The 20,647-nt window shown below is 42.1% G+C and overlaps 1 protein-coding gene across 1 annotated transcript; it reads right to left on the bottom strand.

Moving 5' to 3' along the window:
• Positions 1-861: 861 nt before the first annotated feature.
• On the bottom strand, positions 862-20,548 carry RAB2B (RAB2B, member RAS oncogene family). Its single transcript, XM_010355876.2, has 8 exons — positions 20,387-20,548; positions 20,086-20,157; positions 18,132-18,199; positions 11,101-11,183; positions 10,792-10,884; positions 6,056-6,167; positions 4,159-4,227; positions 862-3,117 (listed from the first exon to the last, which is right to left on the bottom strand). Exons 1-8 carry the CDS (start codon positions 20,430-20,432, stop codon positions 3,010-3,012), a joined length of 651 nt encoding a protein of 216 aa, XP_010354178.1. The 5' UTR covers positions 20,433-20,548; the 3' UTR covers positions 862-3,009.
• Between the last annotated feature and the right edge of the window lie 99 nt (positions 20,549-20,647).

Raw genomic sequence — 20,647 nt, 5'->3', positions numbered from 1 at the left:
TCTATTATCCATCTGGTACAGAATAGACCTGTCATCAAAGGAGCTATAGATATTATGGAAAGGGGAGCAGGTGTGCCTGAACCAATTTCTGCTACCTACACTGATCTTAGTATGATTTCCAATGGTCTTGGCCTTCAAAAACCAAAGGACATTGGTAAGACTATAGAAGGAAAAAAAAAAAAAGTGGACATTTCATAACTACCATTCTTCATATGGGGTGGGAGATCCACTTTTTATAATTCTTCATGACCACTTCAGTCAAAATACAGATCATGATTTTACCCAGATACTTTTTTTCTCATGCTTCCCTTACAATTGGTGCAATACCCAAGTACAGAAGGTCATAAGTTGGCTTGGATAATAGAACAAGATATGGGCATTAATATTAAAAAACTGTGCTCCAAAATACCAAAATGGTATCCTTTATTGACTCTGAAAGCAGTAGCTCTAGGCAGAATGCTGTCTTTGACCAATGTTCTAATGCTTCTCAATTGCTAAAGATTTTTTTGTGGGGTAGTCAAAAAAAAAAAAAAAAATCTTCTGTACAGAAACCAGTTATTATTACTTCAGTTTTGTCCCAGAGGTAAGGGGGCAGGCTAACTCCAAATTCAACAGCTTCAAATCCTTTTTGGAATCAAGTAGGATTTTAAAAACAAAACAAAAGCATAACCAAAGCAATACCCCAAATGTCTTCCAACTTCCTGTGGTGCACTGTTAACTATTACTACTACTACTGGGGTCAGAATCTAGTACAAAATGAATCCCAAAGAGGCTTCTTCATTATCTTTGATTTAATTTCCTAAGAGGAGAGTATCTACTAATGTTTGGGATACAATCAGAAATGACACATGGAGTATGAACAGCTTTGATACATGCATATATTTAATAATGAAACAATTCATCAACAGCAAAAAGTAAGTAGAAAAATTCATGAGACCTCAGTGCTGTGGAAGAGAATGGGAAATCAAGGAAAAAAGATATATATAGCAACCAACCCAGAAGGCTGCATGATCAGTGAAGCAAAGGCAAATTTGGCTAAGATACTATTATATGCTCTGAAAAGAGAATGGCTGGATAGGTACCCACTTATCTGACTGCTTACTAGCAGGTAGCCTTACTGTATGCCTCATGGAATAGAGGCAAAGAGCCACGGAAAGGTGGGAGGGGAGAAGGAAAAGAACAGTACAAAACCCAGGGTAAACAAATGAGAGAGGCAGAATTACAAAGAGAGGACTCAAGTCTTTTGTTTCCTTTAAAGTCTAAAATAAACCTTAAGTTTTTAAGTATGTCAGTCAAATTCAATGAACACATAATGAGTAGCACTAGGCACTGTAAAGGAATGATGGGGGAATGATTTATAAAAATAAAAGAATGACATGGATCCTGCCCTCAAAGAGCTTACAACTTATATGGAAAGACAAGATTCCACACAAAAACAACTGCAAAACATTTACATAATAACATACATAAAAATAAATATGCATATAAATATACATATGAATAACCAACATATGAAAACTAAGGAATATTGTGTTAATAATTGCTTAGAGGTACCTAAGTCTGTTACTAAAGAAAAAATTTTGGGACTTTTAAGTATAGTTAGTGGAGAGTAGGGCATGTGCACACGTATGGAACTAGGAATAAATATGTCACATTCAGCAAGTAGATTAGCCTGATTGGAGTAGAAAGTCTAGTTCTAGTTAAGAAGGGAGTTTGATGAAACAGTAGAAGTCTATCTGGTGAAAGACACTACAATGTTAGATCTGGTCCCTAAAATAAAATGAATAGGGAACAAATGTTTTCTTTAGGTAATATTAAGTGGCCACATGTCTCTGACCAACTCCACTGCTCTTAAAAGTTTTGAAGTTACACTAAGAGATAGAAGCTAACAATAGGATAGTAGAGAAGTACTCAGTGCTCTTGGGCAAGTAGAAGGAACTGCTTTCTACAAGAATTCTTAGGAAGTGGCAAGTAGACCCCCAAAGGCAAGGAAGGAAAAAACTCAATGAAATTCTGAGGCAGAGGATCTATCAACCAAAGGCCAACCAGATCTGGGTAATTGCAAGTGTTCAAGCAGAATGTCCTTGACCCTAATTCTTAGTGGGGAGCAGACTGTATATGCTTATGAAATTATTTATTTAGGCCAGGCACAGTGGCTTACGCCTGTAATCCAGCACTTTGGGAGGCCAAGGTGGGCAGATCATGAGGTGAAGAGATCAAGATCATCCTGGCTAACATGGTGAAACCCTGCCTATACTAAAAATACAAAAATGAGCTGGGTGTGGTGGCACGTGCCTGTAGTCCCAGCTACTCAGGTTGAGGCAGAAGAATTGCTTGAACCCGGGAGGTGGAGGCTGCAGTGAGCCAAGATCGTGCCAGTGCATTCCAGCTTGGAGACAGAGCGAGACTCCGTCTCAAAAATATATATATATTTATTTATCGAGACAGAGTTTCGCTCTTGTTGCCCAGGCTGGAGTGCAATGGCAGCAATTTCAGCTTAGCGCAACCTCTGCCTCCTGGGTTCAAGTGATTCTCCTGCCTTGACCTCCCGAGTACCTGGGATTACAGGTATGCACCACCACACCCAGCTAATTTTGTATTTTTAGTTGAGACGGGGTTTCTCCATGTTGGTCAGGATGGTCTCGAATTCTTGACCTCAGGTGATCCCCCCGCGTTGGCCTTCCAAAGTGCTGGGATTACAGGCATGAGCCATGGCGCCCCACCGTGAAATTATTTTTTTTAACTACTGTGATAATCAACTTTGATCCTAACGATTTAAGAAATTAGTACAGGAGGATAAGAAAAACCCTAATCTATACGGAATGCTCATGTCCTTGAAGGAGGACAGGTCAGTAAGGGCCCAAATTCTCTCCTGGTCTTTAGGTGGAAAGGCAAAACATCACACTTTAAAAAGTGGCTGCTCTCAGCCAAAGCAAGAAAGACCTCTTTCATTAAGCCTGTTGATCTGAAGCTATTCCAGAAAGGAAAAAAAAAGTTCAAGCCAGATGTTCAGCAGCAGCCAGAGTTGGACCCTACGTCACGAGAGTTCCGCTGGGAGGCACTGGGTCCCACTGATGTTGAAATTGACTGTTGGGGCCCAATCTTGATGCCATTTGCCTGTAAAAGAAAAGAGGCAATAGTTCCCACCTCAGTGTTAAAGTGAATTAGAGAGAGGAGGGGGCTATCTCTGCTTGTATCCCAGGGTAGAAAGAAAAAAGAAAGGGGAGAAAGGAGAAATCATTAATTATATTTTCTAAAAGCAGATTTGACCTTGGCAGGTAACCAGGTGCCCTAGCCAGACTGATGTGGAACAATAATCTATGACAGTAAGAGTAAGATGACTACCTATGGTCTAAATATTCTAGTTGACTACAAGTGGCTTTTATGTACTTTTTTTTTTCCGTGAGGAAATGAGGTCTCCCTACATTGCCCAGGCTGCAGTGCAGTGGCTATTCACAGGTATGACCAGCGTGCACTATAGCCTCAAACTTCTGAGGTAGCGATCCTACCTCAGCCTCCCAAGCCGCTGAGACTACAGGTGCAGCACTGCACCCCTGTGCTCATTTTAGAGACGGGGTCTCTCTTTGTTGCCCAGGCAGGTCTCGAAGTCCTGGCTTCAAGCAATCTCCCCAGCTCAGCCTCTCAAAGTGCTGGGGTTATAAGCATGAGCCACCACACCTGGCCCCTGTGCTCATTTTTAGGGGACCATATTATACTTAAATGTCATAGCTAGGTGCAGAATTAGGTTGTGATTAGGTAAGAGTGGAGGAGGCAAAGAGCAGAAGTAGCATATGATTCTTTTTGTTTTGTTCCAGAATTTGCTTTATAGAAATTACTCTCCTAAGCCATTATGAATTATACCTCCCTTACGTTCTAGAATAGTAAAAAACTGAGGTTGACAAGAAAATCTCCCATATTGTGTAAGTCTTTTAGATCACCAATAATCTCTTTAAGTATTCTGGGTGTCAGACTTGAGGAAAACAGAAAATGATGACAGGTCTCTGTGTACCTAGATTAAAAAAAAAAAAAAGGTTGAATTGGCAGAGATTTTAAATTGTATAATGATAGATGGAGAATGTAAGCATTCCATTCTAGGGAACCTCCAGTTCTATTTAGAACAAACCAAAGTTAACTGCCAGCACTTCTACCCTTTCTTACCTCATTGTGGACATCAAATAAACCCTGTTGGATCTTCCTATATATTTCTTTGGCTGTGTTAATGAAGGCCTGAAAGAGACATAAATCATATCATCAGTCTCAAGTTCAGGTAGAGAAATGAGGGAAAGAGAATATTAATTATTATTCATATTTGAATTTCTAAGGTGAATTAGGAACCATTAGAAAACAGTAAAAAAGGCCGGGCGTGGTGGCTCAAGCCTGTAATCCCAGCACTTTGGGAGGCCGAGACGGGCGGATCACGAGGTCAGGAGATTGAAACCATCCTGGCTAACACAGTGAAACCCCGTCTCTACTAAAAAAATATGAAAAACTAGCCGGGTGAGGAGGCTGAGGCAGGAGAATGGCGTGAACCCGGGAGGCGGAGCTTGCAGTGAGCCGAGATCGCGCCACTGCACTTCAGTCTGGGCGACAGACTCCGCCTCAAAAAAAAAAAAAAAAAAGAAAACAGTAAAAAAACATAGACGGTTGGCTGGGCGCGGTGGCTCATGCCTGTAATCCCAGCACTTTGGGAGGCCGAGGCGGGCAGGTCACTTGAGGTCAGGAGTTCAAGACCAGCCTGCCCAACATGGTGAAACCCCGTCTCTACTAAAAATACAAAAAATCAGCCAGGCGTGGTGATGCACGCCTGTAATTCCAGTTACTCGGGCAGCTGAGGCATGAAAATCGCTTAAACCCGGGAGCCCAGGTTGCAGTGAGCTGAGATCGTGCCACTGCACTCCAGCCTGGGTGACAGAACGAGACTCAGTCTCAACAAAACAAAACAAAACAAAACAAAACAAAACAAAACAAAACAAAACATAGAAGGTCCCCCAAATGTCCTTGTAAAAGCCATTAAGAGTAGTTTCGCTGGGCGCGGTGGCTCACGCCTGTAATTCCAGCACTTTTGGAGGCCGAGGCGGGCGGATCACAAGGTCAGGAGATCAAGACCACGGTGAAACCCCGTCTCTACTAAAAATACAAAAAATAAGCCGGGCGCGGTGGCGGGCGCCTGTAGTCCCAGCTACTCAGGAGGCTGAGGCAGGAGAATGGCGTGAACCCGGGAGGCGGAGCTTGCAGTAAGCCGAGATCGTGCCAGTGCACTCCAGCCTGGGGGAACAGAGCAAGATTCTGTCTCAAAAAAAAAAAAAAAAAGCGTAGTTTCAAAAAAAAAAAGGGATTATGTGGTATTCTGGTACTGACCCAAGATGCTCCTAGGCTGGCACCTTCTACAAATAAAACACACACACTCTATTCTCCACTAGTTACTGAAGATACCATCAACACCAGGCCTAGGAATGACTACAGCAGAATCCATTAGACACTCCAGCCAGAGTGATTTACTAGTAACAAGTGTGGTGTCTAATTCACACTTGCCAACTAGTATTACCCAAAGCAAACGTAAAACCTTGGGAATCAGGGTAAAAGAAAATGGGACAATTCCTTTAAAAGGAATGAGACAAGTAGTCACTATGACCACAAGACATCCTTTCCCGTTTTTTTTTTTTGGAGATGGAGTCTCGCTCTGTTGCCCAGGCTGGAATGCAGTGGCAGGATCTCGGTTCACTACAACCTCTGTCTCCTGGGTTCAAGCAATTCTCCTGCCTCAGCCTCCTGAGTAACTGGTACTACAGACGCATGCTGCCATGACCGGCTAATTTTTTGTATTTTAGTAGAGATGGGGTTTCACCATATTGCCCAGGCTGGTCACAAACTCCTGATCTCAGACAATCTGCCTGCCTTGGCCTCCCAAAACGCTAGGATAACAGGCGTGAGCCACCGCACCCAGCCAAGACATCCTTTCTTTACCCATTTCTTATAGGAGAAGAGAATTCTGAATAAAAGGACAAATAATGGTGTAATCTCTAAAGAGTTTTCCCCACTGTTTTCCAAATAGTACCTCTTCAACATTGCAGGCTGTTTTGGCTGAAGTTTCCATGAATATAAGTCCATGCTCCCTAGCAAAGGCCTCTCCTTCTTCTCTTTTCACATCCCTGCGGGACTCTAGGTCACTGCAAGAGATTAATTAAGGAGAAAACTAAAAAAAGATCCAAGTGAAAGAGGAAACTCTATTTCTAAAAGAATTCCATCGTGGTTTCAATGGCCAGTTATTTCATAAAGAACGTAGATCCTACAAGATACTCTTATATAGAGTTACTAATTTCTGTAGCCTCTTAGAAAATATTCTTTAGTTTTGGGACAGCTGCTGCATAGTTGAAGATAATAACTCACTCTATTACAGAGAAAAAGGCTTATCAAGGGTTAGGCAAGCCCCCATAGTTACACAAAACTTAATGCTCTATTGCTTGTTTTTCCAATGAGATCAAGGAGAGCAAAGTATAGATGATGAAAAAAAAAAAAAAACCTCGGTCGGGCACAGTGGCTCATGCCTGTAATCCCAGCTCTTTGGGATGCTGAAGCAGGTGGATCACGAGGTCAGGAGTTCGAGATCAGCCTGGCCAACATGGTGAAATCCCGTCTCTACTAAAACTACAAAAATTAGCTGAGTGTGGTGACAGGCGCCTGTAATCCCAGCTACTCGGGAGGCTGAGGCAGGAGAATTGCTTGAACATGGGAGGTGGAGGCTGCAGTGAGCTGAGATTGTGCCATTGCACTGAAGCCTGGGTGACAGACCAAGACTGTATCTTGGGAAAAAAAAAAAGGAAAACTCTAGTTACTAGAAAGTAGAAAAGTCATAAGATGTCCCATCCAGCAGTGATGAGCATCTTCCTTTTTTACTGGAATCAATCCACAAGAAGAGAATGAGCCAGGAATAAGGAAAACACAGTTGTCTTAATTCTAACTGGTTTCATTACTAGTGCATATAAAAGCAGCTTGCCACCAGGGAATTCAGAGAAAGTGATACGGATAAAATTAGATGATATGAGGGAAAAAAGATAGAGCTAAGGACTGAGAAAGGGAATAAAAATGGCATCAAAACACCTTATGAAAAACAGGATAAAAGGCTGAAGATCTGGGCGTGGTGGCTCATGCCTATAATCCCAGCACTGTGGGAGGCTGAGGCAGGAGGATTACTTGAGCCCAGGAGTTTAAGACCAGCCTGCACAGTACAGTGAGACCCTGTCTCTACAAAAAATTTAAAAATCAGCAGAGCGTGGTGACACATGCCTGTAGTCCCAGCTACCCGAGAGGCTGAGGCGAGAGGATCTCTTGAGCCATGGAAACAGAGGTTGCAGTGAGCTGAGCACGTCACTGTACCCTAGCCTGGGCAACAGCATGAGACCTTGTCTCAAAAAAAAAAAAAAAAAAAAAAAAAAACCAAAAAAACAAACTGAAGAATAAGGCAAGGTTGGGCCGTTCGTGATTCATATTTTTCAATCTGAAAATTTCCATTTGTGAGGTTTCCAGTTTTCCAACTCCTTGGGGAAAAAAGTGTAAGACCATTAAAGAACAACAAATCTATAATATTTTAATTTGTTATACCATCAGCTGTGTGAAGACCACGGAAGAACTATCTAAATGTCAACCCTCCCAAATTTATACCTCTAGCCCAGATGCTTGACTAAAAGCACCAGATTTGTACATTTGTGAATTACTTATTCCCACACTGATACCTAAAACGGACTTCAAACTTAACACATCAAAATGGAACTTCTTTTCCCCCAGCCTGTTTGCTCCAGGCTTCTGTATCTCAGTAAATGGCATAAGCCAAAATCCAAAGTGTTATTATTGATACCCATTCCTCACTACTCCAAATATCTAATCTATTCCAAAGTGAAGTACTTCCAACATGTACCTTAAAATCATCCTTTTCTCTCTCTTTCCAGGGTCACTTCCTAGACCAAGCCACCATTCTTTCTCATGTGGACTATTGCAACTGGGATCCTACCGCAGCCCTTGTTCCCCTCCAGAGTGATCTTTTAAAATCTGATCAAGCCACTTCTCTACTTAAAACTTCAAAATGCTTCCAGTGTATTTATTCATTATTATTTTTAATCCCCCATCTCCCAAGCTTCAATTTCCATGTATTTAGAATAAAATCCAAAACCCTTACTCAGGCCTCTAAGGTGCTATGAAATCTAGTCCCTACCTACTTTTCCAACCTCATCTTGCATTTAGTCCAATCATACTAGGTTTCTTTCAATAAACGTGTCAAGCTTCTTCCAAGTTCAAGGCATTTGTATAGTTTGTTCCCCCTAAGTAACACCCTTTTAAAAACTCTTTGCCCAGCAGGCTCTTGCCCATCCTTCAGATCCCAGCTTAATATCACTCCTAATCACAAGTAGGTACCCTGTTATACTTTCATAGCACCCTTTTTCCTCCATTGCATTTATCACAATTGACAATTTGATAAAAATAATTTTGTATTTAATAAAATCTATGCCCTCACTAGACTGTAAGCTCCATAAGAGCAGGGGCATGACTTTTTTTCACCTTGCAAACTCAGAGTCTGGCACAGTATTTTTCAATAAATTGACTGATACCATAAAAACAATTAGCAGGCTGGGTGTGGTGGCTCATGCCTGTAATCCCAGCACTTTGGGAGGACGAGGCGGGTGTATCACCTGAGGTCAGGAGTTCAAGACCAGCCTGACCAACATGGAGAAACCCCGTCTATACTAAAAATACAAAAAAATTAACCATATGTGGTGGCACATGCCTGTAATCCCAGCTACTTGGAAGGCTGACGCAGGAGAATCGCTTGAACCCAGGAGGTGGAGGTTGTGGTGAGCCGAGATCATGCCATTGCACTCTAGCCTGGGTGACAAGAGTGAAACTCCATCTCAAACAAAATGAAACAAAAACAAACAAATAAAAACAATTAGCCTGTGGCCATGGTTCTCAAATAGTACACTCTGGGCACTACTACAAACTCACAAGGGTGCCATGGGATACTTTAAACTTTTGAGGAAAACACAGTAACACTCAACACAAGGATACTACATGAATTACAAGCTTAAGACAATTTGCAATGTCAACATCAGATCATGATAAAATTCGTTCAATACCTTCATATCTCTGAGAAGGTGTTTTTGGGAGTTGCTGTTATAAAAAAGGAAGCACTACACAAAAATCAATATGGAATGGGAAATGACAGTAGCAGTGTGCAATCGTGATTTCAAGGTTTGAGAAGCTATGCAGTGCCCAGCAGACACACAGAGGTCTTTAGTAAGTAACTGTTGCTATTTAAGAATGAAATTTAAAAACAATTTTTTTTTTTTTTTTTGGAGACAAAGTCTCACTCCGTCGCCCAGGATGGAGTGCAGTGGCACTATCTCAGCTCACTGCTAAATCCACCTCCGAGTTCAAGCAATTCTCCTGCCTCAAGCTCCTGAGTAGCTGGGACTAGAAGCACGTGCTACCATGCCTGGTTACTTTTTGTATTTTTTTAGTAGAGATGGGGTTTCACCATATTATTGGCCAGGCTGGTCTTGAACTCCTGACCTTGTGATCTGCCCGCCTTGGCCTCCCAAAGTGCTAGGATTACAAGCATGAGCCACCAGGCCCAGCATATTTTTTCTTTTTTTTATACAGGGTCTCACTTCTGTTGCTGAGGAGGAGTGCAGTGGTACAATTATGGCTTCATTGTAGCCTCAACCTCACAGGCCCAAGTGATCCTCCCACCTCATTTAAAAATTTTTTTGTATAAACAAGGTCTCATTATATTGCCCAGGCTGGTCTTCAACTTCTGGGCTCAAGCAATCCTTCCAGAGCTGGGATTACCGGCATATACCACTGTGCCTGGCCTTTATTTTCGAACAGTTACTAAGTAGTTATAAAAAATACTCATGTTGTTTGGGTATAACTATTTAATAAAACTATTAGGTATTTCTTTTGGCCTATGGGTGTCAAGAAAAATTTACTGAGAATAACAAGTGTTGTTAAGGATGTAGAGAAACTGGAATCCTTGTACATTGCTGGAAATAATGTAAAATAAGACAGCTGCTATGGAAAATGGTATGGCAGTTCCTCAAAAACTAAAAGACAGAATTACCATATGATCCAGCAATCCCACTTCTGGGCATATACCCAAAAGAATTCAGAGCCGGGACTTGAACAGATCCATGTTCATAGCAGCATTATTCACAATAGTCAAAGGATGGCAGTAACCCAACTGTCCGTGGACAGATGGATAAACAAAATGTGGTATATGCATACAATGAATATTACTCATCTTTAAAAAGGAAGGAAATTCTGACACATGCTACAATATGGATAAACCTTGAAGACATTATGCTAAGTGAAATAAGCCAATCACATAAAGCACAAATATTACATGAGTCCACTTGTATGAGGTACCAGTAGTAGTCAAATTCATAGAGAAAGAAAGTAGAATGACGGCTGTCAGGGGCTGAGGGATGAGGGGGGTTGGGGAAGGAGGATGTGGAGTTAGTGTTGAATGTGTACAGAGTTTGAGAAGATGAAAAAGTTCTGGAGATGGATGTTGGTGATGGCTGCGGAACAATGAATATTCTTAATGCTACAGAACTGTACACTCAAAAACAGTTAAAATGGTAAATTTTGTGTCATATATATTTTATCACAATAAAATTTTTTTTTACTGAAACACTAAGACTACTATAAACTGAGAAAGTTTGGGGATCAAGATATTCAACGTGCACAGAGTACCTAGATGACTCCTGTTAACTATTATTCACACGGATACAATTTTACCTCTTATTCCCAATGAGCATGATAACCATGTTGGAACTAGAGTGCTGCCGGGCATCCTCTAACCATGAGGTCAGGTGGTTGAAGGTTTCACGCCTACAGCAGAAAAATGTAGAATGCGGGTCAGAGACACACTTCAAAAGGCCAAAACAACTCCAAGTGTATAGGAAAAGAGGGGAAGCTATATGTGTAAAGAAAAATATTAGAGAGGCCATTCCTAGTTAACATCCTTAACAGAATCAGTAGATAGAAAAAAAAAGCTTTAGAGGATGTAGGGAAGAATCTCCCTCCCATGCACCGGATCTGGCTCACCTTGTAATGTCGTACACCAGCAGTGCTCCAGCTGCTCCCCTGTAGTAGGAACGGGTGATAGAACGGAAGGATTCTTGCCCAGCCTTTCCCACCAACATGGCAACAAAAAATCCCAACAAAACCAGGTTATTTCCACACAACTGACTTGATCACATGCCACCCTAATACAAAGGACTTAACTAAAAAAAGAACTTCTATTAAGAAAAGAGAATTAGGGAAGGAAAACATGCCTGCCCGAGAAGAAGCTCAAGTGGGAAATCAGTATTTTTCTATGGGAGTGCATTCATATTTTGGGCAGTCACTTACTCTTCCTGAGAGACTGTCCATCAGATTAGTGGATGTTTAGCACCCTGGATCCCAGACACTAAATACCCGTGGCTCCCCACAGTCAGCGTGATAAAGACATTTGCATACATTTCCCAATATCCTCGTGAAAGAAAAACTGGAAATAGGACTGGAAACGGAGTGTATGTCGTTTTTTTCAATCCCAAATATGATATTGAACACACCATATTAATCTTTCTGTTCCTATTTCTCTATCTATAAAAATGAAAGTTATCTTAGAATGCCGAAACCTGGTCTAACAGAAATTTCATTCCAATGAATCAATATAAAAATTAGATTAAAAGCACTTAAACTGAGTATCTTCTAACTGACCTTTAGCATTCCACTGATAATGCAGGACTACCTAGATGTCCCTTGCTGAGCTCCTGTCATGGGACACAGGAATAAGGAACAGAGAAAGAAGCCCAGGGCCCAGCATAGAGTTTTCCTAGAAAAATCCAAATGTTTTCACTTCCAGTTGGACAAAGATATTAAGTTCTATTTAAAACTGAATAATTTATTAATGCCCCCATAATACTGGGTACTTTTGCTTTATTGATGGAATAGCTCTTTTTTTTCCTTCAGGGAAAACAAAAACATTTTTTAAATAATGTGAATACCCTGTACATTGAATCTATCCTATTAAGAAAGTTTTCACATTATTGAAATAATTTATCCTTATATCCCTGCATAAAAGGAGGTAAGACTATAATTTATATGTTACAAATGGGAGAATCATGATTAAGGACGTGGGAAGATAAATGGCTTTCTCATACTATAATACCAATAATAGTGGTAATACTAATTATAACACTGCAATAGTACTATAAACTACTTTTTGGCATATACAATGTGTTGGGAACCATAAGAGACAATTACATATATTATGTCTTTTTTTTTTTTTTTTTTTTTTGAGATGGAGTCTCGCTCTGTCGCCCAGGCTGGAGTGCAGTGGCCGGATCTCAGCTCACTGCAAGCTCCGCCTCCCGGGTTCTCGCCATTCTCCTGCCTCAGCCTCCCGAGTAGCTGGGACTACAGGCGCCCCCCAACACGTCCGGCTAGTTTTTTGTATTTTTTAGTAGAGACGGGGTTTCACTGTGTTAGCCAGGATGGTCTCGATCTCCTGACCTCGTGATCCGCCCGTCTCGGCCTCCCAAAGCGCTGGGATTACAGGCTTCAGCCACCGCACCCGGCCTACATGTATTATTTCATTTACTTCTCTTAGCAACCCTGGGGCCGATATTATTATTATTATTATTAGTTTTTGAGATGGAGTCTCACACTGTTGCCTGGGCTGGAGTGCACTAGCACGATCTCAGCTCACTGCAACCTCCGCCTCCCAGGTTCAAACAATTCTCCTTGCCTCAGCTTCCCAATTAGCTGGGATTACAGGCACCCACCACCATGCCTGGCTACTTTTTGTATTTTTGGTAGAGATGGGTTTTCACTATGTTGGCCAGGCTGGTCTTGAACTCCTGACCTCGTGACCCACCTGCCTCGGCCTCCCAAAATGCTGGGATTACAGGCATGAGCCTCCGCGCCTGGCCTATTACTCCCTTTTAAAAATGGGGAAAATGAGGCTCACATAAGTTTAATAAACAGCCCCAAATCATAAAGCTTATTAAGTGCTAGAGCCATAGTTTAAACTTAGGATCTTAGTACTTCTTAGCACAAAAACTTGTTCTTAGCCACTATATCATATAACCTAAACTGGGGTTTGCAGGTGAGAAGAGAATTCCAGTATACTAACTCTAAGCTTAATTTTCCACCAACAGAAGAATCTCTTTCTATAAAGAATCACAGAAACATTTTAGGGAGTTACATAGCTGTTAGACCATCAGAATCTAAAAATAAAAAATAATTCTAAAGTCCCTTGTCATAATACTAATAATACTTTAAGATTAAAAAAATACTTAAAGTTTTATATTTACTCCCTAATGTCTTACATTATTTGGGTCTTGTTTTCCTTTTAGTGTTTACTTTTTCTCCTCTCCTGCTATGGTTGAAAGTCTCCCACTACTTCCCTCACAGCCCACCAAGAACTAAAAGGGAAAGTTTGAGGGAGGCCTACATGATAGTTCAATCACATGGCAGCATTTAACTTTAGCAGCTAAAAATGCTATCAGTGGGTCATGAGAAAATCTTCTAAAATCACATCACTCACGGGGTGCAGTGGCTCATGCCTGTAATCCCAGCACTTTGGGAGGCCGAGGCAGGCAGATCACGAGGTCAGGAGTTTGAGACCAGCCTGACCAACATTGTGAAACCCTGTCTCTGCTAAAAATACAAAAATTAGCTGGGCATGGTGGTGTGCGCCCGTAATCCCAGCTACTCAGGAGGCTAAGGCAGGAGAATTGCTTGAGCCCGGGAGGTGGAGGTTGCAGTAAGCCGAGATGGCGCTATTGCACTCCAGCCTGGGCGACAGAGCAAGACTCCGTCTAAATTAAAAAAAAAAAAAAAAAAAAAATCACTCTACTTCATCTCAATCCAGTTCATGAATCAAAGTTTGTGAACCAGTAAGCTAGAAAGAGTGAGCAGTTCAACCTGGGCTTGTCTGTATCAGTCTCACGTGTCCTTGTCCATCCCCAGTAAAAAAAATCTGAAGTGGCAGGCTGGGCACTGTGGCTCATGCCTATAATCCCAGCACTTTGGAAGGCCGAGGTGGGCAGATCACTTGAACTCAGGAGTTCGAGACCAGCCTGGGCAACGTGGTGAAACCACGTCTCTAAAAAAAATACAAAAAGTTAGCCAGGTGTGATGGCGGACATCTGTAGTCCCAGCTACTTGGGGGGCTGAGGCAGGAGGACTGCTTGAGCTGGGGAGGTTGAGGGTACAATGAGTGGAGATGGTGCCACTGCACTCCAGCTTGGGTGACAGAGCAAGACCCTGTCAAAAAAAAAAAAAAAAGAAAGAAAAAAGAAAATCTGCAGCAGCAAAGAACTAAGATGAAGGTTTTTTTTTTCTTTTTTTTTTTTTGAGAGAGTCTCGCTCTGTTGCCCAGGCTAGAGTGCAGTGGCATGATCGTGGCTCACTGCAACCTCCGCCTCCCAGATTCAAGTGATTCTCCTGCCTCAGCCTCCCAAGTAGCTGGGATTACAGGCGCCCACCACCACGCCTGGGTAATTTTTGCATTTTTAGTAGAGATGGGGTTTCACCATGTTGGCCAGGCTGGTCTTGAACTCCTGACCTCAGGTGATCTGCCCGCCTCGGCCTCCCAAAGTGCTCGAATTACAGGCATGAGCCACAACACCCAGCCCAGATGAAGGTTTGATAAGATAATTAATAGCTTTCTAATCTCTCCCAAGTGGAAGCATCATACTATACTGTTTAAGATACACAGTTTGAAGTATCAACTCCTAGAAAGTCAGATACACTATTTTCCTAAAAATCAAAATGCATTCCTTCCAATGAAGGGTTTATTAAGGAAAAAAAATTTTTTTTTTTTTTTTTTGAGACGGTGTCTCGCTCTGTCGCCCAGGCTGGAGTGCAGTGGCGCGATCTTGGCTCACTGCAAGCTCCGCTGCCTCCCGGGTTCACGCCATTCTCCTGCCTCAGCCTCCCTAGAAGCTGGGACTACAGGCACCCACCACCACGCCCGGCTAATTTTTTTTGTATTTTTAGTAGAGACGGGGTTTCACTGTGTTCGCCAGGATGGTCTTGATCTCCTGACCTCGTGATTCGCCTGCCTCGGCCTCCCAAAGTGCTGGGATTACAGGCGTGAGCCACCACGCCCGGCCGGAAAAAAAATTTTTTAAATGCATTCCGAAGTAAAATACAAACTAATTTGATATTATTTGATCAGTATTTTATATTAGTTACAGTAAAATACCTATTCATTAGCATGATAATTTAGGAATACGTATACACACACACACAGAAGATTTTTAAAAATATGCTTCTCTAAATCCATATAAATGTCAGAACAAAGACAACAAAAACGTTTGGACAACCTGATCTCTTTAAAATACCTATCACGGTAATCCCTCAACATTTTCACGTAGGATGGCTTTGGAAGTAAGTGAGAGAATGGGTCAATAAAGTGGGAAGCTAAGATGGGTAAACAATGGGCAGGAGATCAAGGAAATCAAGGCTGACAAGGGAGAAATGACCAGGTCACCAAAAGGCGACAGACTAGATGGACACAACATTATAGGTATGAATCTTTTAAAATTTTCAAAATAAATAGAAAACCACAGTATTCTGAAACTGGTTTCTTTTTCTGATTTAGCAAATATTAATCTCAAGACAGTTTTAAGAGGGAAGAGAAAAGATCTAGGCCAGTTGGATGACCATGTAGTTCTTAAGAATTCTGTCCAGGCCGGGCGCGGTGGCTCAAGCCTGTAATCCCAGCACTTTGGGAGGCCGAGACGGGCGGATCACGAGGTCAGGAGATCAAGACCATCCTGGCTAACATGGTGAAACCCCATCTCTACTAAAAATACAAAAAACTAGCCGGGCGACCTGGCGGGCGCCTGTAGTCCCAGCTACTCGGGAGGCTGAGGCAGGAGAATGGCGTGAACCCGGGAGGCGGAGCTTGCAGTGAGCTGAGATCCGGCCACTGCACTCCAGCCTGGGCGACAGAGCAAGACTCCGTCTCAAAAAAAAAAAAAAAAAAAAAGAACTCTGTCCAAAGTAGTGGCTCTCAATTTTTCTCTTTTGTTTGTTTTTCTTTTTATGCTCTCTCTTAGAAGAATCAAGCTCTCAACTTTCTTACTTTCATGATCCAACCATGTCCCATATGAGCACTTAAAAAAAAAAAAAAAGGAAAAAGGCCACTGCCATGACCATTCCATTAAATGGCACTTATTGGGTTTTTTCCTGGCATCAAAACATTCATTTTGGCCAGGTGCAATCCCAACACTTTAGGAGGCTGAGGAGGGTGGATCGCTTGAGTCCACGAGTTCGAGACCAGTCTGGGCAACATGTTGAAACCCCTGTCTCTACAAAAAACACAAAAATTCCCCAGTGCAGCGGGGCGGGGGATAGATCTGTAGATATGGATGGATGGATGGATGGATAGATAGACAGATGGACTTAAGCTTCAACTACTTTTAAGACATACATTCGTGTGTGGTGAGGAGCACTGGGGAAGGAAGGAGAGGAAAGGGAGGAAAAGAAAAAAAGGAAAAATAATTTGTACACTGTTTGTAGATATAATGGCTTTAGCTCTCAGTTCAGAGAAGAAACAGAATCACACAATAAGAAGCAAAAAAAGCAAGAGATTTTAGCCAAATATTATGAACTATTTGCTAGCTCCCTTTAACTAGAATGGAGACTAAGGTATTATATTACTTAGGGGGAAAAAGGTACAAATCAAATGAGATAATGCACATTGAAGCAATTTATCTAGATAGGGCAAAATTACACTAAGCCAAACTAAATTTTGGCATTACTACATATACCAAGTTTGAAAATATGTACAAGTTTTTGACAGAATTTCCATTTCTGGACAGGTATCACAAAAATTCTCAAACATTTGCATAAAGACTTTAGTAAATAAGAATGTTCAGGCTGGGCGCTGTGGCTCATGTCTGTAATCCCAGCATTTTGAGGGGCTGAGGTGGGTGGATCACCTGAGGTCAGTTCAAGACCATCCTGGCCAACATGGCAAAACCCCATCTCTATTAAAAATACAAAAAACGCTGGGCGTGGTGGCTCACGCCTGTAATACTAGCACTTTGGGAGGCCAAGGCGGGTGTATCACGAGGTCAGGAGATTGAGGCCAACCTGGCTAACATGGTGAAAACCCGTCTCTACTAAAAATACAAAAAATTCGCCGGGCGAGGTGGCGAGAGCCTGTAGTCCCAGCTATTCAGGAGGCTGAGGCAGGAGAATGGCGTGAACCCGGGAGGTGGAGCTTGCAGTGAGCCGAGATCATGCCACTGCACTCCAGCCTGGATGACAGAGCAAGACTCTGTCTCAAAAAAATAAAAATACAAAAAACATTAGCCAGGTGTGGTGGTGGGTGCCTGTAATCCCAGCTACTCAGGAGGCTGAGACTGGAGAATTGCTTGAACCCAGCAGGTGGAGGTTGCAGTGAGCCAAGATCACACCATTGCACTCCAGCCTGGGTGACAAGAGCGAAACTCTGTCTCAAAAAAAAAGAATGCTCAGTGAAATTTTGCAATAATTAAAAATTGGAAAACAACCCAAATTTCTATCAAAGGGAGGATGGTTACGTAAATTATGCTACTGACATTCCATGACTACACAGTGGTTAAAAGGAATGAAGTAGATCTCTAGGAATGAAGTAGATCTCTATGTATGGATATGGAAAGGTCTCCACAACCTGTGTTCCCTGTATTTCCCTGTTCATATGTATGTATCTAAATGCATAGAAAAAGTCTGAAAGCATACACATGGAATCATCAGTAATGATTCCCCTGCTAGAGTAGCAACCAAGACAGGGAAGGAGAAAGGGTTTATGTATAAAAAAGAGACATTTACTTTCTACGCTATAAATTTATAGTTTGATTTTATTTTTACTAGAATAAACTATTACTTGGATAGTTTACAACACAAAGATATAGCATCCAGAATTTGTAACTGTAACAGATAGAATCAAAAGCTTCTCTATCTCTTTGATTTCACCTTTCCCCTGTTTTATCCCCACTATTAGTCCCACCCTCATCGCCCCTTTCCTTTGCATCGGCTCTTCTTACTATACTTGGATGTTGGTCAGAGACTAAATTATTTTGTACTCTCACCGTATCCCAGATTTGCAGTTTGATTTGTTTTCCATCAATGTTGACCATACGAGCTCCAAACTCCACACCTGTTGGTAAAGACCAAGAGAAAGAATGTGATTCTCATGAACAGCAGCCATGTGGAGTGGGAGGAGGTTCCTGCCTTTCCTCAATGTGTTATACCCATCCTTTGTCTGAACTCAATGCCACTAATTCCATTATTGCTGCCTATTTGCTCCAATTAATTTTGTGTTTCTTAGGTTCTTCATTTCCCTTCCAGAATTAAAAAATTGTGCTCTAATGACCTCAGGAATGTAACCAAAAAGCACATATGGGAAAACAAAACCAATTAAGAAGTCAAATTTAAAAGGGTAATTTTTTAGCAATGTCAGTTAATGCTTAAATTTGATTAGGTAACATTTAGTTTTGTAACTTTTCCAAAAAACTCCTAAAAATTCTGGAAATGTTTCCTGACACTTTCTCGGTCACTCTCTTAGTCTCTATTTAAAACAATATTTTTTTTTTTTTGTAATTCCAGATTTTTTTCTTTAAGAAAAGAGCCTAAGAAATCGGTTCTCAGAAACAATACTTTTGTTTTTTTTTGAGATGGAGTCAGCCGGGCGCGGTGGCTCAAGCCTGTAATCCCAGCACTTTGGGAGGCCGAGACGGGCGGATCACGAGGTCAGGAAATCGAGACCATCCTGGCTAACACGGTGAAACCCCGTCTCTACTAAAAAATACAAAAAACTAGCCGGGCGAGGTGGCGGGCGCCTGTAGTCCCAGATACTCGGGAGGCTGAGGCAGGAGAATGGCGTAAACCCGGGAGGCAGAGCTTGCAGTGAGCTGAGATCCGGCCACTGCACTCCAGCTTGGGCGACAGAGCAAGACTCCGTCTCAAAAAAAAAAAAAAAAAAAAAAAAGATGGAGTCTCTCGCTCTGTCACCCAGGCTGGAGTGCAGTGGTGCGATCTCGGCTCACTACTGCCTCCACCTCCCGAGTTCAAGTGATTCTCCTATCTCAGCCTCCCCAGTAGGTACCTTACAGGCCCACGCCACAACGCCCACCTAATTTTTTCTAACAATACATTTTATATCTCCAATAATTGCCAGAGGAACAATTAAGCATTGTTGCCTTGTTAAGCATTGTATCATTAGCCCCTATCACAAAGTGAGAATTCACTCAATATTCCCTTTAAAATGCCTTTTGGTTGATACTGCCCTCTAAATCCTTTTCTAACCCCATCAATTATTTGACTCTAAATAAATCCGTTAGAACAGTGGTAGCTTCAGATATCCACACAGGTGGCACTTGGAAGTAGCAATATTGTAAGAATGGGGATGCAGGAGTTTTATTTAGAAACTGCATTTGCATGGCAAGAAAGCTAGTTTCATATATGTTGTTTATTTGGACTGGGGAAAAGCCCCTTCAGGCTATGCCTTATCACAAATGTGTGGGAAATGTTAATATTTTCCAGGATCCCCAGTGCGTTTGAGGAACTGTTAACACACTGTTTTATTTAAAAGGAAAGTTTTTAGTTTTATTTGCCTATTAATTCTAAGGCAGGGATGACTCTTCAATTTGCTTCTTCACCAATATAAATAATGTCCATGTATTGGTGTTTACTTTTTAAAAGTAAGGCTGGTATTAATTTACTGCAAAGCACATATGAGTTTACAAATAAGCAGTTATGCTTTCATGGGATTTTCCATAAACATAAAAAATTGTACTTGAAAAAATTATATGACAAGTCTATACCTCACACTCTAAAACGTTACCTTTCAATTATATACTCTCCATTACACTACTCGCCACATATCAACGTTTGATTAATCACTTCATTAACATAACTTTGGACTAGTTTAAAGTAGTGAGGGATAACTTTTTACTTTGAACACTGAAGGCTGCTAACTTTCCACTTTAGCAATTTAGCTAGTCAGGTTTTATCATCTGTTCTGGAACAAGTAGATGCACTTACCTATTGTGAGGTCGTGGACAGGCTGGAACCGCTTATCTGTAAACTGCAGGAGGAGACATGACTTCCCCACACCTGAAAGAGAAAGCACGCTCCCAGAGTCACGCAGCGCTGGAACACCATCCAGTCTCTGGACTTCCCGGACCAGAGAAGCGGGGGCTCCCCGAGCCCCGCCCCCGGCCGCCCCGAACCGCCCCGCCCGTCTCGAATCGCCCAGCCCACAAAGTGAGCCCCGCCCCCGCCATCAAATTTGAGAGCTTCGGGCGTCCGCCCCAGCCTTGAAGGCTAACAACCTGAGGGTTACCTGTGTCTCCGATGATGATATACTTGAAGAGATAAGCATAAGTCATGATGTCGCGTCCTCTGGGTTCCGGGTCCGCCCGACTTCTACAGCCACTTACCTCCAACCTCTCTAGCCACTCAATCTACCGATCTTCTTCTTCTTCCCGGCCGACCCCAACCCCCCCCCCCCCCCCTCCGGCTCCTCTAGCCCAGATCACGTCTCTATTGCTCTCCCCAGAAATCCTCCTTAGGTCGGGAGTACCCAACGCCACCTCCAGGGACA

This window comes from Rhinopithecus roxellana, chromosome 5 (assembly GCF_007565055.1).
Source record: "Rhinopithecus roxellana isolate Shanxi Qingling chromosome 5, ASM756505v1, whole genome shotgun sequence".
Lineage (NCBI taxonomy): Eukaryota > Metazoa > Chordata > Mammalia > Primates > Cercopithecidae > Rhinopithecus > Rhinopithecus roxellana.
This window is presented reverse-complemented; position numbering and strand designations above follow the sequence as displayed.

Coding starts and splice junctions, on each gene's coding strand:
- RAB2B (XM_010355876.2), bottom strand. CDS start 20,432: ATGACTTATGCTTATCTCTTCAAGTATATCATCATCGGAGACACAG. Junction 10,885..11,100: donor CTGGTGTACGACATTACAAG/GTGAGCCAGATC, acceptor TTTCTGCTGTAG/GCGTGAAACCTTCAACCACC. Junction 6,168..10,791: donor ATGCTCATTGGGAATAAGAG/GTAAAATTGTAT, acceptor AATCTCTTGCAG/TGACCTAGAGTCCCGCAGGG.